Below are 17,689 nucleotides of genomic sequence, written 5' to 3' on the forward strand. Positions count from 1 at the left end.
AATATTTTCATTTAAAAAAAGAACAAATGTAAAGCCTAGTGAGATTAGTCCCATCAACACTGTATAAAGGATTCAGACATCTAATTTAGGGTAAAAATGCATAACTGAGTAAATCCAAATGGATACAGTTTTGGTAGGTGAAGTTCAAACACTCAAAGATGTCCCTTTATGACCAAAAAAAAAGTACATTTAGGACATACGAGGAGTCAATAAACTTGATCTGTGAATAAAAAATATGTTCTACCCCATTGCTTTAAATCAATAATATGACAACAAAATAAGCTAAGGGGACAATGAAGATTTGCTCTAGCAATACTGGAAACTCCACATTCCCAAGTACGGGCTCCCCTACTCCACCCTTGTGGAATTACAAAGTCTGCTCATGGCAGTGTGTCACTCAACAACACAAAAAGTGAGTGGACAATTAATCATTTTAGAGCTAGAGAAAGCTGAACAAGTTTGCAACTGTCACCAAAACACATCCATCCTTTGATACAAAAACTAGTAGTTCAGTGGCCTTTTAGAGACCAACAGTTACTGTTGCAAGGCCTTTGAAATTGAGAGCTTTCTGCAGGATCCAATGGTAATTACATACCTTCTAAGGAACAAATTATTGCAATTTAAGAATAAAGAACTTGATTCTGCTCCCAGTGATGTCAATAGGAAAACATCACTAACAACATGATTCCACGGTGTGGAAATGTTTTTTCACAAATGAGGACTGACCTCACCCTTTCATGTGTGGTTTTCTGAAGATTCTTGTGTTTAGGAATATAATATGTCTTTAGTTTATTACAAATGTTCACCAGAATGCATCTATTAAATGTCTGGTGAATGACGTCTGCCCAACGTCAGTATTTATTGTATTTTTTATTCCAAGAGATGCTACCATTTTTAAATAGATTGTGCCTATTCCTTGAGAATGAACTTAAAAGTTAGGAAACAATTTTGTCCGGTTAAACCATAAGGCTAAGAGAGTAGTTCTGCAGGAAAAAAAAAAAAAAAAAGGGGGGGAGGAGGGCAGTTGAGTGAGGCCAGTATACACTGAGCAGTTGTGTGTACTGTGCAGGGACACTCCTCAAGTCCACACCTGTAGCAGTTTACAAAACAGATTATCTCTATTTTCAAGATTGGTAGCACCGAATGAAAATTCTTTTAAAAATTGCTTCATCCTGGCCAGCATAACCCAAACATGCTTCAAAGGTTGCCATGTAGTTACATCTCAGGCTATTTCATAAGCAGATGAGTAAATAAATACTACAGAAGAAAGCAATCTAGCAAAATGTTGTATAATGACCACTTGAAGGTGTTACCAAGCCCGTTATAAGAAGACATGTTAAATAACGCAATAACAACTTTAAACAGCCTTTTTGTATCTGCATGAAACTGTCATTCAGCATTTAACCTCAAATACGTAATTGAGGTGTTTGCAGTTGTTCTAGAATATTAAACTGTTAAAAGTGACACTCATCTGTCTCCAGTCACTAGCTCAGACCTCATCACAAAAGAATGGTTTTGAAAAGCTCCTCCCAAATTATGGTCACAGTCCCAATGGTCAGACAAATGGTTTGCAGTAGTTAGGCAAAGAAAACTTTCAGCAGTATTTTCACAGAATAAACCTTACTGTGTTGTCTGTAATTCAAACAGATCTATGTCAACTGTGGGAGAAGGGCAGCTGAGAATCTTAAGGTTTCTTAAGATCTTATTTTGTCACCTCATGAGTAACTTGTATTTTCCATGGCAGAATTAATGTGTAGTCCAATAAAACATCTTGGTCACTGTTCTTAGTCTTCGCAAACCCAGAAGAATACTGTGAATGGTGCGTAGCATTTCCAGCCTCTTGCTGTATGATATCATGGCTTTATGTCATAATCCCATTTTATGCAGTAGTTTCATTTTATTTTTATTGGTCTTCAGTTTTGCCGCAGCCATATATATCTTGTCCATCACGGCATTACTCCTTCAAATTTATTCTTCTATGGTTAACACTTCCTGTTTAGGAATAAGATAGATGAAGACATTTGAGTTTTTCACCTTGGGATTTTTTTTTGGAGGGAAAAAAGGCAACAACTTCAGTGAGTCATATATTCTCTTACAGTAAAAAATACACACTGCCCTAATAAAATGGAAGCTACATATACAGTTACATCATTTAAAGTGAGAAAACACTTTCTACTGCATGAAAACACACACCTAGACTCAATTGGACTTGAAATTTCAGTCATTGGCAGTATTAGTAAGTGCCAAAACAAAGTGGATTAATAATTTATATTGTGTAGATGTCAAAGTCATTAGCACAATTATAAAAATCTAAAATTTCAGACTCTTAACAGCACCAGCTTTTGTTAGGTACCTGAAATTTCCTTCATGTATTGCAGGTTGTCTTTGTCAGCTGGTGTAAAAGCTTCTGGGACTGTGGACTTGTGGCACTGGATGATATATCACTGAGCCTGGGAAGTTGCCAGGCTGCTGGTAAGACCATGTGTGTTTGTTGTCCAAGAGCTGCTACCCTCTTCAGTAAGAGTTCATTACATATCTTAATTTTCCAAGCCTATCCTACAGCTGCCTTCATCCCACCGTGGTTTCTTTTATTTTTCTCATTTTCCAGTAAGTATTGCATAAATCCTGTTTTTACAGTAGCATGCATAGAGGAAGGATGAGTTTTTGTTCACAGAGCTACCAGCTAACTGCTAATTAACTTCACTGACTGCAGTACAGTTTTATATAGGTGAGCGTTCCTTTTGGGGCATTACAGTTTTAAAAAAAAACAACAGTTCAACTAAAGGGAAAGTAGTTTTCAAACAGCTTTTAGGAAACTGGGAATAGACCCAAAAGCAATATTTTCAAAACACAGCATTACTCTTTCTAGTCCAGAAGTACAGCTGTGCAAGGCCAAGACACAGTCCCTTATCTGAGCTGCGGTTCTCTAATGAAGGCAGATGAGTTCAACTCTCCTGCCTGTAGTGGGAGGACCTGAATGTTTTGGAGTGAGACTTTACTTTCTGACACACACAGGCTAACCTCCCTGAACTCACCAAAACTCCCTCTTCTGGGGCTTTTTGAGGTTTGATAGTGCACTGATTGTATCCTAATTTGGAAATAGCTCTCATGAGACAGGCACACTCTATATTTCCATTATTTGAAATAGTGATGAGGCTGATCTACCATGCCACTTACATTCCCAGGTAATAAGAAGCTTTTTATTACCTCTTTTGATTGATTTATTGTACTTAGGCGACCAGCCATTATGGAACAGGGAGAAGTAGCATGTATGAAACAATATGACATTTTTCTGAAGTATTTCCAGCAGTTGTCTGTTTTTCCTCTCTGTGCTTCCTAGGTAATCTGAAAATGAACCAAAGGTACAGGACTGATAGTTAGGTGTATAGTCATATGGGGACTTGGCAATGGTGGCAGCAAAAAAATGCCTGAAAAATGCCCTAGAGTATGTGAGGCATTAAGGCATTCTCTTTTCCAAAAGGTGAAAGCAGCTCATAGTGTCTACTCCTGAACTACAAATTCACATTATAGCAGAAGGGCTGACAGAAGCTTCTTGGCAAGAGCTTGAATTGTCAGCTTTCTCTCTTCTGCATGATCTCATAGACTTGAAATAATGAAAATAGTAATTGCAGCTCTGTGGTCTGTTGTATGCTGTATTAGAATCTGGTGCCAAGGGAACATGAGAGAGCTAAATGTGGTGTTTGATTTCAGATCACAGAAACTCCAGTCTTTGACAAGACTAATTTATTATGCATGTTATATATGCTGGAGTTCGTTTAACTGCCTGGGGTGCCTCAGTAGTGAAGACGATTACATTGGAAGAGCCCATTGTGGAGCTCTGAAGAGATATGATGAGATAATAAAGTGCATGAGACGTTTAAAAGAAAATAAGTACATGTTAGTGAGCCAGACTACAGCACAGATTTCCCTGAAGCTGTGAAGAAAATTAAATTAAATTTCTTACATCTGCTTGAAGCTACCTTTTACAAGCTTGTGACTACTCTAAGTATTGCCAAGTAGACATAAGTGATTTCAGCAGGTGAGTGAATGAAATACATTGCTTGTGCATTCTTTCCACGTATCTGTCTTAATATATTTGCAGTTTAAAACCATGTTCTCTCCTTCTAGATTTACTGCTGCCCAGTCCTGGAGAGTGTACTTTTGAAAAAGATGAGTGTGTGTTCACCCAGAAGAAGAGAGGTCGTGGGATTTGGCACAGGAGGAGGGGTCCAACTCCCACTTCTTACACCGGACCGAGAGGAGACCACACTACTGGGGTAGGTGAGTTAAGCTCCACATTGAACTTCCAGAATGGAGATTAATAGTTAATAAAAAATACTTTGAAATTATAACCTAGAACACAGAGTGAGTTTTTACTGTTGTGTTCAGAAAAGTTATTAATCGAATTAAGTAAACACATTTCTTAGGGACCCACAGACGGTTTTGAGGATGTGATGTTTAATCTGAATGTATATGCAGACCAAGTGGATAGTTTGGTCTGTTTCCTCAATTAGCCCTTTCCTTTGGGAGAGAAAAGGACAGGATATCTCTCCAGACCCTCCAGAAAAACCTTCTTCCAAACCCCTAACTTATGTGAATATTCCCTGAAAATAAAAGGCAAACAAGTGCTTAGGGGCTTTTCTCCATCAACAACTTCCTGTTCAAAGTTAGAAGAAAACGTGGATAATAAAAGAGGTCTCACAGACCTTTTGTCTTGAAAATCTGGTACATAACCTCACTTGTGTAACTTGAAGTATTTAGGCAAGTGGGGCGAGTGAACAGAAACCTGCATCAGCATTGGCCCCACACCAGGGTCAGTACCTGGTGACTTTTGGAAATTACTGTGTCACTGCCTTGGGTACTCCTGTTCCTGCAGAACAGGACCTCAGTATCGACTCCATTGACTTCAGAATCATGGATGAAACTGTCCTGAGGCTTCTGAACGTAAACGCTTAAATAGGTTTAAAAAGGCCTTGTGAGCCCTTGGATTTTCCCTCCTCCACAGTGTTTGGAATTTGTTGGTGATCTTACCCCTGTACTCAGCCTTGGTGAGGCCACACCTCAAGCACTGTGTGCAGTTTTGGGCACTGCAGTATAAGAAGGGCATCGAGGTGCTGGGGAGGGTGCAGAGAAGGGCAATGAGGCTGATTAGGGGTCTGGAGAACAGGTCTTACAAGGAGAGGTTGAGAAAACTATGATAGTTTAGTTTGGAGAAGAGGCAGAAAGTAGGTTGTAGTCAGGCAGGTTTTGGCCTCTCTAATGACTAGTGATAGGACAATAGGAAATGGGGTCAAGTTGTGCCAGGTGTGCTTCAGATTGGATATTAGGAAAAAATTATTCACAGAAAGAGTGGTGGGGCATTGGAACAGGCTGCCCAGGGAGGTGGTGGATGCACCATCCTTGTAGGTGTTAAAAAAACGGGTAGATGTGGCACTTTGGGAGATGCTTTAGTGGTCATGGAGGTGTAGGGCTGATGGTTAAACTAGATGATCTTGAAGGTCTTTTCCAACCTTAATGATTCCATGATTCTATGATTCTATGAGTTACAAAGTCAGTTGCAGGCAGACTGGCTTATTCACAGTAGCCAACTACCCAGTCTTTAAAAAATTTTAGCTGGACTACAAAAGTTGGCCTGCTCAAAAGCCTCACCAAAAGCCATTATTATTGTGTCAACTGTGATTGAGTGTAAACCTCACTAAGCATTATCAAGCATAGTTATTCCAGCTGTGCACATGAAGTCACGCTCTATGCAAGCTTAATTGAGGTTTCTCTGGAAAACTCTTTTACTTCTAGTTAATGCAATACCACGTGCTTTGTCTTGTTTTTGATCTCCTTATCAAAAAAGATGGATCTATGAACATCCAGCAAAATATCCCTTTTCTGTCTCCTGATAAAATTTCTGTAACAGCTGGATCCTAAGCAGGGTATGAAAGTTCACTATGGCCAAAATTCTACATGTAGAATTGAGAAAGTAGATGGGATTGTTTCTCTTTGGCTTGTAATGTCAGATCACCGAGAAATTATGCTATTCCACTGTTAATTCTAAACAGTACTGATTATGAAATAGGAATAGCCTTCAGATAAAAGTAAGTTTTAAAGCTTAAAACTTTTCTTCTATGCTATGAAACAGAAATAAGAAACACTGCATACAAATCTGACCAAATTCTGACCAATTTTATTGGCTACATTATCTGAGTGGGAAATGTAAACTATCTCCAAATCAAGAACATTTCCCCAGTAATGATACCTTTATACTGTGGGATGACTTTCAAAATTGAATGTTGAAATTCTTGTCCCTTTTCCATTTAAAAATTAGATTACATTAGATTGAATTTGATGACACACTGCCTGTAAGTCTTTGTTACCCATGCTGTCCAGTTCTTCTCCATCAACTAGACATGAGATGACCAGCTTTAAAATAAGTGAGAATTTTTCCTAGATGCTTTTAAAGTTGATTTGGGAATTTTTATTTTGAAATGTGGGTGAAGAGGCAGCAGTAGCCATGTCTGTATTTTCTGGCAAACCTTTCTTTTTCTATCAAATAAGATCCAAAAGGACTACATCACAATTAAGTTGCTGGTTGTTTTGGCAGGTAACCAAACTCAGTTCTGTAAAAGGATTCAACATTCAGGTTTGTCTAATGCTATTTTGTTCTTCCTGTTTCAAATACTCTATATCCCAGCTCTTGGGTTTTCAAGGACAGTGACCCTCTCCTTACAGTAATAGCAACCCTTAAGACATTCTTGCTTCAGAAGAGGAATGGGATATTAATAAAATTTTCTTGATTTCTAAGGCAGAAATTGATGCTAGACCTATTTTCAGTTTATGCAGATCACTAAGTATTCTGAGATCTGAGGCTGATAGAGCTTCACTTCAGAACTGGTGAAGTTAAGAGAATCTTTTAAGCCTGGCCTGTGACAACAATGTTTATTCCTTATTTCACAAATGTTCTGCAGCAAGATGTGCTCAGAAATATGTAGATTTGAATTCACAAAATGAAGAGCTGATCTCCTCTTTCTGAAAAACTTGTAACATTCTTCAGATCTTAGAACTAAAGGCAAGTTATTTTGGTGTAGGTTTAGATTTTTAATTCGAGGAACTTTGAAGTATAGTGAGCATCAACATCCTTGCAATGGCTTGCACTAGGTTTGGTATAAATAGCTGTGGGAATTCTTCAGCTGTACAAAATTATCTTTTCTTTATGGACATACAGCTGATAATCTTCCTTTTCACGCTTTCTCTCTACTGCTGTGCACCACCCAACTATAAGCTGAGTTAGACAGAATGTTTTCAGCATAGGTTTGTGTAGATAACAGGACTCTGAGTAGCATAAGAGACACCCCAAGTTTCCACCTTCTGCTCTTGCTGCTTTCAGCTTTTCTTCTGCCTCACCGATCCTTAGGAATCCACCTTGAGGGCAATCTCACCACCAGGACTTGTGGTGGCAGAAGAACAGCTTGTTATCTCCAACATCACACAAAGGGAGCAGTGGGACTGCATGAAGAGCTGCTGCAAAATCTGAGTTCACTGCCTGCTGGTGGAACAACTGCCCTACACAGCAGATGGGACCTGGGGATGCTCCTCAGTCTTCTGACATACTTCAGTTTGCTCCAGTTGGAAGTAACCTGATGATGGACTGGGAGAGGGATTAATTTGCCTGTCACCAATTAATGGTTAATTTTTCTACAGATCAGAGCTTAGGAGTCATTCATTCATGGATTCTAGAGAGACAAGTTTTTCTCACCTTGTGGCTTCACATCTTGATCACAGAATGAAAAATATTATTGATTTAATATATTATTTAAAAGATATTTCAATTCATTTACTTTCTTAATAGCATCAGCTCCAACCAGCCTAAACTATACACGCTCAGCTACATGTACGTAGCTGTCTCTAAATTCCAATTAATCAAGCACTGTCAAAGTGCATTGCTGGTTTAAGAATAGCTGTGATTTTTTCCTACTTTGTACTTCTTTCTGTTGCTATATATTTAATCAGATATAAGCAAGTTTTTAAGTGTTCTGATATTATCATTCACAAATATTACCATTATTACAAGATAGAATTATCACAATATCAAAGACATTACAGTTCACACATACAACAGTCACCGGCATAAAAATCTTCATAAAAATAGTTTCAATCATAGTTTTTAAAATAATGAGAATGTTGAGTATAATGAACATGTTCAGAGAATGCATTTTACTTGCTAATATTTTCTTTTTTATCTTTTTAAGGCTACTATATGTATATAGAGGCATCCAACATGGTCTATGGACAGAGAGCATATCTAGTTTCAAGCTTATTAAGAGGAACCTCTGGAAAACAGTGCTTGACATTCTTCTATCACATGTATGGAGCTGGGACTGGATTATTAAGTGTTTATCTAAAAAAGGAAGGTGATGATGAAGAGATTCCTTTGTGGAGGAGGACAGGGGAACAAAGCATCTCATGGCTAAGGGGACTCATAGAATATGAAAGTGACAGAAACTACCAGGTAAGAATAAACAAATGAAAAGCAGTAAAAATTGAATACTGACATGAACTAAATGTTATAATCTAAGTTTTGGGTTGTAGAAAAAAAAATTAAAATGTTAGAATGTAGATAGCATTGAATGGACACCTCAACAAGCTGAAGTAACATGTAATTTCTTATAAGTAAAGGGAATTACTAAAGAATTAATTATAGGCTGCAAGTATTAAAACAGTCCATTAATGAAAAACTATTTTTTCAAGTATTTAAATGCTGTTTTCCCATAATTTCTTGTCAGTATTGGTAGTTTTTCTTCAGATCACTTTGGCAATTTCTTCTCCTTCAGCTGTCTAAAGCCCTGTCTAGACTTGACATAACCACTAAGCTGTCATAAAATGGCCGCTTCTTGCAGCACAGTCTTTCTGAGGTGGCACAAAAGGCAGGGAGAAGATACAAAGCCAGAGCTCTCTGCCTGTCGTTTCAACACTGCCAACATTTCAGTATTGCCAGGGACAAAGCCTGCTTCATTCTCTCTGTCAAAGTGGAAGCTGAAATTGCTATTGACTTAAGACAGCACTGGGCACAAAACTGCACTGATCTCTAACAAAAGATGTTGTGTGGGGTTGTTTTTTTTATCACTTTGCCTTAAAAGCCTGGAAATTAATTAGGGCAAAAGAAACATTTCCCTGAAAAGCAAGTTTAGCTTCATCAGTAAGACCACAACATAATCATAGAATCATAGAATCACAGGGGTTGGAAGGGACCTCGAAAGATCATCTAGTCCAACCCCCCTGCCAGAGCAGGGTCACCCAGAGCACATCACACAGGAACGCATCCAGGTGGGTTTTGAATGTCTCCAGTGAGGGAGACTCCACAACCTCCCTGGGCAGCCTGTTCCAGGGCTCTGTCACTCTTACAGTAAAAAAATTTCTTCGGATATTCACCTTGAACCTCCTATGCTCCAATTTGCACCCATTACCCCTTGTCCTATCACTGGTCATCACTGAGAAAAGCCTAACTCCGTCCCCCTGACACTCACCCCTTACATATTTGTAAACGTTGATGAGGTCACCCCTCAGTCTCCTTTTCTCCAAGCTAAAGAGACCCAGCTCCCTTAACCCTTCCTCATAAGGGAGATGTTCCACTCCCTTCATCATCTTTGTAGCTCTGTGCTGGACTCTTTCGAGCAGTTCCCTGTCCTTCTTGAACTGAGGGGCCCAGAACTGGACACAATACTCCAGATGTGGCCTCACCAATGCAGAATAGAGGGGGAGGAGAACCTCTCTTGACCTACTAACCACACCCTTTCTAATGCACCCCAGGATGCCATTGGCCTTTTTTCCCTCAAGCCGTGGTTGCATAGGGGCAACACACAGCAACACAATTGGACTGAAAAGCAGGATAGAAACACCAGATCACTGGAAAAAAATTATCCATGGACTATAATATGGGTCAATTTCTTAACAAATTGTGAGAACAAATTTGCTTCCTTCGGCATAGTATACACTGACATTCTCTGACCAGGACAATCAGTCTGCTGATGGAGCACAGAAGTTTCTTTCCAAGATGGACACTAGATCTTGGAATAGACTGCATGATTAGTCCTTCCTCCAGTGGGATTAATGAAAAGCTGTGTATTACCTTGACAGATTATTTTTGAGGCAATCCGCGGTGTGTCCATGAGAAGTGACACTGCTATTGATGATATTCTGTTCCAGGCCGGACCCTGTTTAGGTAAGTTTAAACATACTTTGTTTCCTTAGGGGACACTTAACAATTCACAGTACTTTTTGTAATTAGACAAGTGGTGAGTCTTCCCTTGAATCCTCATTGAATGGATCCACTTTTTAGAAACTCTATGGCAGTCTCATTTAAAACCAGCATGGTAATGACATTCTGTTGTATGCATTCTTCTGTGTGATAAAAATACAAATGTTTACAGTATTTCCCCCTTCTTTCCCCTCTCTTCTAGAAGTGGAAGAAATTCAATTTTCATCAGGCTATCCTGACAGCTTAAACGAAATTGAATATTAAATACAGTCTGATGAAAGGAATGAAGTGCATAGAAGGTTTGTATGTGAGAAACTGCACAAGCTACCTGTTTTAAAGTATGTTTTAACTAAATACTGGACTGGTTTAAATATGCACCGATGTAGAGGAAAAACTCAGAGCACTCATGTTCCTTGCCTTTGCAATTAAATTACTGACTCAGGGCTTCTTAGACTGTTTTTTAATACATGTTTTCTCTTTTGCATGAGGTATCAGTTATTATAGGAAAGCTTCCCATTTTGCACAGATTATTCATTTTATTGCCTTTTTTTTTTTTCTTAACCATTCTGATGTATCTGATATATAGAAAAAAAGGGGAAAGCAAAGGTGCACAATTAAAAGCCAGGATTGTGTACCTTAAATCTGCATTCAATGAATGTTTTATGTCAGGTACAGAATGGATTTTTGTTAAGGAAACTATGAATATTTTGAAATAATAAAGAAAACAGTATTGGTTACTAGTAATAGCAGGTTAAGTGCAATTATTATTCATGATGACAAATCTCTCTGGGAAACTTTTGACACTCTGCTGAATATTTTTTGTGGCTTTTTATTCTTTTGCTTGAACAAATATATTTATCATCTTGCCAATAACAAAATCACTTTTACTGTTCCAGTATAATTCAGTGTAAGCTGCTGACATTATGAACTATATGAAATCCTTTGAAGCCATGTTTTCTGTCATACAAGTATTGTTTTTTTTAATAAATGTTTGTACACACACAGAGAATGTACTTACACTTTATCCAACAACAGATGCCCTGCATTTATATTAATAGGAAATTGAATTCACACAAATTTTTAAGATTTTATGTGTTTGTGTGTAAGGTTTTGTTTTGAAATTATTATAGATTCCTAATAAAATATAACATTGAAAATCATCTTATTGCTCTGCTCTAGACTTTATATTTATTGGTGTAATGAGAAGCTACTGTAACTAATGCGATAGCCTGAATTCAGTCTTTTGAATATGAAGAGAACTAAATGTGTGGGTCACATCACCTAAGACAGCTGAAGGAAGCAGTATACTCTGCTGCAGGAAGTTCCTGTATTGAGCCATACAAATTATTATTTCAGCCACCACATTCCAGGTGTTGCAGCGAGATGTGAGCCCTGAAAAGTGGGAAAAACTTGTTCTTCTTTCAGAATGAAGTGTTCATTTTTCCTAACAGTCTATAAGCATCAACAGCGCCTGGGACAATCCCCTTTGCATCTTTTGTAAGTTTTCATTTTGTTTGACAAAAACAAATTAAGAGATAGTTTAGTTAAATACTCTCAGTACAAACATGTTTATTTGACCACACAGTTTGAAGTATTTTATTATTTCCTAAAGATTAAGGAAGAGTCAAAAGAAACTCTCAACTGCCTGTCATAGGTACCCATAGTCCCCATCAGCTGCTGGTTATGAATACATGAGTCTTGTTATTATTCTGAAAATCAGAGAATCATAGAAAGGTTTGGGTTGAAAGACAACTTAAATATCATCTAGTTCCAACCCCCTGCATGGGCAGGGATACTTTCCACTAGACCATGTTGCTCCAATCCCCAATGAACCTGGCCTTGAACACTTCCAGAGAGAGGGCATCCACAACTTCCCTGGGCAACCTGTGCCAGTGTCTCACCACCCTCACACTAAAGAATTTCTTCCTAATGTCTAATCTAAATCTACTCTCTTCCAGCTTAAAACCATTACCCCTTCTCCCATCACTACACACCCCAGGAAAAAGTCCCACTTCAGCTTTCCTGTAGGTCCCTCCAGGCTCTGGAACGCCACTCTTAAGTTCTCCTCAGAGCATTCTTTTCCCCAGGCTGAACAGCCTCAACTCTCTCAGCCAATCTTCATAGCAGAGGTGCTCCAGCTCTTTGATTATCTTTGTGGCCTTCCTCTGGATTGACTCCAAGAGCTCTGCCCTTCCTATGTTGAGGGCTCCAGAACCGGGCATAGTACTCCAGGTGGGGTCTCACGAGTATGGAGCAAGAGGAGCAGAATCATCTCCCTTGACCTGCTGGCCACACTTATTTTAATGCAGCCCAGGACATGGCTGGCTTTCTGGGCTGCAAGTGCATGTTGCTGGCTCATGTTGACGCTCATCATCCAACACCCCTAAGTCCTTCTCCTCAAGTCTGTTCAATCCATTCTCCACCCAACCTGTATTTGTGGTTGGGATTGCCCCAGCTCAGGTGTAGGACCTTGCACTTGGCCTGTTGAACTTCATGAGGTTGGCAGGGGCCCACCTCTCAAGCTTGTGTGACTAACAGCAATTTGTCAGGATAAAATTATGTCACACCTTCTTTATGGGAAGAAATTTTTAAGAGACTGAGGATCTGCACGTTGCTTTCTCCTCTCTCAGAGGAGCGGCAAGCTTCTGCACTGGCTTTTCAGGTGGAAAAGTAGCAGCCCACCCCTCACCACACCCACAAGAACTGCAGCTGACTCCTGATTTTAAAGTTTATTAATTAAACCAGTTTATTAAGGAAGTCTGACAAAATTTAAAGGAAAGAGGTTCAGGAATGGCAAGATATAAAACAACAACAGCAGTAAATATTTGCAATAATACCCCAACAACAGGACATGCTTATTAGACACAACTCACCCACGCAATACTGGTATAAGGATGGGGGTTAGTAAGAATGAGGGGAGAGGAGAAGGGTTGCCTGACACCAATTTCCCCTTGGCGGGGTCACATAATGTGTGGAGGTATATGGGCTAGGATCAGTAGGGAGGAGGGTTTAAGGGATAAGATCCCCCACTCTGATCCTGAGATGTTCTGACATTTTGATAAGCCACACAGGTACCCTGCACTCCCTGCACAATTGAAATCATGTGCGGTAGCGCCGAGTATGCTGTGTCAGAAGATTGCCTATAGCAGTTTCCATCCACGAACATGTGGTGATCCTTCAGCTCTTTGGGGCAGCAGGATCCTCAGTAGGGAGAAGGATCCTAGCTAATGGGGAAGGGGTTGTCTTCTTATCCACGGCACTTGTCAGGAACCAGCACACAAGGACTATCTTATTTTCCTCCACAACAGCCTTCTTTTAACACACAGCAACTAGCAAGCAGCAATCTTCTCCAACAGGCAGAGTGACTGATCTTCAGACAAAGAACCAGCACGAGGGGCTGACAGCCCCAGCGTTTTATACTTTTGTATCTATTGGTACAGTTAGGGTCCTGCTGGCTTTCACTCACTTACATAAACAATTGTCTAATCCCATGGCTGTATCCATGTCAGAGGCTTCTGGGTATTGTCCAGCAGGTGTGCATCAAGACAATGTTTCTCTTTTTCCTGCCTTTCCTGCTGTCCATCATTCTGGGGCTTTGTCTTTGAAGACAGCAGGCAGAGGACAGGGAAAATGCAGCAGCCATTTTAAGTCCACCTGGTCTGCTATGCAGTTCACTGCCTCCAAAAGCCATCCAGCTCCTTGTGTGGGAAAGCTGTCGGTTTTCAACATCATGTCAAGCTCCCTCTGGATGGCATCCCTCCAGCGTTTTCATCTCACCACACAGCTTGGTGTCAGCAGCAAACTTGCTGAGGGTGTACTCAATCCTGCTGTCCGTGTCGCTGAAAAAGTTGTTAAAAGGAAAGCAACCAGAATCAATTGACCATTTCCTGAGAGTCAGTCCCATTTTACAGTTGTTCTGTAAAGCCTGTGCTTTGGTATCAACACTCAGATTAAATTACCTAAGGAGAAAACAAGTGTAAATGTAGTTCTCCATACTTCTGTTGGGACTTTTCTATAAATTAAATTAAGCACAAACTATTGGATTTCTATCACTTACAATTTATGCAGCTCTGCTTAACCCCATCAAAATAATCAGATTTAGGCTGATATGAGTAACACCAGATGCAAAGTATGCTATTCTGCTCTCCACTAAACATTCTTCAGGGCACCTCACTGGTACTATGGTTTTCTTGGTGTCACCAAGGATGGTAGAATTTATCCATGGGGTGTGAGGCAGTGTCCCGACTGCAAAAGGAAAGAAGTTCTTCCTTCAGCAGGGAACAACAGCACCCTTCCATGGATTCCTGCCACAGGAATTAAAGAATATGGGGAGAAATTGAAAAATGACTTTAAATAAATAACTTCAGTGGCTGCTGAATATCAGTTTGTAGAAAAGAAAATTCATGGACTAGTGGAAAAATGGCTGCAAAACATCTGAAAACTCAGGAAGATGCATTAAGATTTCTGGAAACTTCAGTTTTATGGTGAGATAAAACAACATTCCATCAGCTCTGTCCAAACAGTAAACTCCCCCCACAACTATATTTCTGCTCTGGATCCATTTTTATTTACTATTTGTTCCTTTCTCACTATTGCAGTAGCTGTACAGGGACCACAGCAGAGACTTGCTATACTAGGCCTGTTTACTGTCTGAAAATTTCTTCAAAAGCTACTAGAGAACTCACATGTAATTGCTTTGTAGTACAGTCCATAAAACAGAAATGAAAAAGAACACCTTCAAAAACAACTGTCACATCCCAAACACTAACAGCCTCTAAATGTAGCTTTGTGCTGGAGTGGAACTTAACTTGGCCTCTTGTTAAATGTTGTTCTTATTCTTAAAATATTTTCCATTAGTTTACATTTTGTTTTACCCTTAGTCATTTCCAGAAAGAGGGCCATATTCAGTTCTCAGTTATACCAGTGGAAAACCAGAATAACAATATAAAATATAATTGTTATTCTAGCTCTACAGTAATGTAAATGATATTCTATTCTGGGTGACTATTATGTCACACCAAAATAAACCTAACATAAATCAACTTTACAGTTATGAAGCTTCACTAACACAGCTTAGGCTGAGTACTGAAAGACTTGGCATTTTATCTACTTGGATCTAAACACAGCTCACAAGTGTGATTGCCCACACTCAAGAGACCCACTGCTCTGAAAAGACCACTGTGTGAGGTAAAAAAAGGGCTGAAGCACACACACTTTCCCTGCAGCATGACACACTGAGTCAAAAGGTTCTGCCCCTCACATTTTGAAAAAGACAAAACACCAGTCTTATCCTATCTCAAACAAAATACAAATTTACTTTACTTTAACATTTCCTTTGGAAACGTATTTCAGTTTGTGATTTCAAGTTTCTTAGCTGTTAAAGACTTTCAATACTGCTTTACATTACTTTGATCTATATTAATCTTCTTGCTGTTTTCTCCCCATCCTTCCTCTGTTGTTATCCTTGCCACCTCTTGTGCCCTTCTGTTTTTCCCATCTGCATATGGTTTTTCTGCATTTTGGTCTCAAGACAACTGCATGTTCTGCTATATTCCTTTGCTAACTGCTAAGTACTGTATTGCATCTTCCTGATTTTATATTCTCTCTTCTTTCTTGGACCATCTTGGTCCAAGCACTGCCTACTTGGCAGTCTCCTTTTTCCAGCTCTTAGAAGATCCACACTCACCAGATCCTGGAAAATGCTCACTGACAAATTCTGGGAAAACCAGACCCCATCAGCAGCCTCTAGTGGGCATATGTTGAAATGGTTCTTCGATCTACTGCCTCATTCTCCTGGCTGATAGTCACTCAGTTAATGAGTCCAACTCTAGCCTTTCGGACTGCAAGATGGAGACATAACTGATTTCGGAGACAATTTTTATTAAGTAAAACATTACCAACTAATAAATCAACTAATATTATAATTAGCTAAGAGACACACTATTGCTACTAATATACAATTATACAATTTCACACTATTACACAGGCATTACAAAGCTATTCTAACAAATTACACACCTTCAATTTTATTATCCTTTCCCCTCCATACCATATAGTACTAGAGTGCATTTCTGTGCTTCTTTATTCTTCTACACCAGGTTTTCTGGACATGGACCTGTTGGAGAATTAAATGGGTTATCCAAAAGTGGCTGTCTGATATGCTGGTGGGCTGGGATACACAGGTCAGCTTCTTGTTTGCCATTGCTCAGTTTTGGGTCCCATCTTGATCAATATCTTTATCAATTATCTTGGTTGAGTGCACCCTCAATAAGTTTGCAGACAACATCAAAGTGGGCAGGAGTGTTGATCTGCTTGAGGGAAGGAAAGGCTCTACAGAGTGATCTAGACAGGCTGGATTGATGGGCCAAGGCCAACTGTATGAGGTTCAACAAGGCCAAGTGTTGGGTCCTACACTTGGATCACAACAACCCAGGCAAGGCCCGGGGAAGAGAGGCTGGAAAGCTGCCCAGCAGAAAAGGACCTGGGGGTGTTGGTTGACAGCTGGCTTAACACGAGCCAGCAGTGTGCCCAGGTGGCCAAGAAGACCCAACACTGTCCTGGCCTGCATCAGGAATACTGTGGCCAGCAGCAGGTAAGTGATTGTGCCCCTGGTAAGGCCCCACCTGGAGCACTGTGTCCAGTTCTGGGCTGCTCACTACAAGGACACTGAGGTGTTGGAGTGTGTCCAGAGAAGGGCAACGCAGCTGGTGAAGGGTCTAGGACACATGACCTGTGAGGAGAGGCTGACAGAATGGTGGTTGTTTAGTTTGGAGAAGAGGCTCAGGGGAGACCTCACTGTTCTCTACAAGTACCTGAAAGGAGGTCGTAGTGTGGCAGACACTGGCTTCTTCTCCCAAGTGAATAATGACAGGACTAGAGGAAAGGGCAGGAAGTTGCCTGTTGGGGCAGGGGTGGAGGGAGGGAGGAGGGGCTACACTGGGTATTATAAATAATTTATTTACTGAAAGAATGGTCAGGCACTGGAACAGCTTGCCCAGGGAGGTGGTAGAGTCACCATCCCTGGAAGTATTAAAAAATCGTGTAGATGTGGCACTTCAGGACGTGTTCTAGCAAGTATGGTGGGTGTTAGTTATGGTGGTTATGGTGTCAGTTTGGTGGAGTTATTTTGGTTGAGGTTTGTTTTTTTTTCCTTGTCTTGGGTGGATGGTTTGACTCAGTGATCCTAAAGGTCATTTCCAACCATAATGATTCTGTGATTACTATCTGTGGGCATCTGCACTCATACTGTTGGAGAGAAGTCCCCTTAATTCTTTCACAGATCTCAGTCTTCCTTCTCCTATTTTCTTTCCTGGATCTGGAACAGCTTTTTTTACTGCCTTTGCATATCCCTTTATCTACCTGAATTCTGCTCAAAGAAGCAACAGGCCTCAAATTACTTTCTCCTCATTGGTACCAATTCCGCTACCTCCATACCCACACAAAGCG

General features: G+C 40.0%; 1 protein-coding gene across 1 annotated transcript in view; it reads left to right on the forward strand.

Annotated features, from left to right (window-relative positions):
* Nucleotides 1-10,507, forward strand: part of MAMDC2 (MAM domain containing 2) — a 32,172-nt gene extending 21,665 nt beyond the window's left edge. Inside the window, exons 9-13 of the mRNA XM_009995020.1 lie at nt 2,379-2,472; nt 4,129-4,281; nt 8,238-8,497; nt 10,123-10,207; nt 10,446-10,507. Of these exons, the coding sequence (XP_009993322.1) occupies nt 2,379-2,472; nt 4,129-4,281; nt 8,238-8,497; nt 10,123-10,207; nt 10,446-10,507 (654 nt within the window). The remainder of the gene's footprint in view (nt 1-2,378; nt 2,473-4,128; nt 4,282-8,237; nt 8,498-10,122; nt 10,208-10,445) is intronic.
* The last annotated feature ends 7,182 nt before the right edge of the window (nt 10,508-17,689 follow it).

The sequence above is a fragment of the Chaetura pelagica genome, unplaced genomic scaffold, assembly GCF_000747805.2.
Source record: "Chaetura pelagica isolate M959 unplaced genomic scaffold, ChaPel_1.0 scaffold330, whole genome shotgun sequence".
Classification (NCBI taxonomy): domain Eukaryota; kingdom Metazoa; phylum Chordata; class Aves; order Apodiformes; family Apodidae; genus Chaetura; species Chaetura pelagica.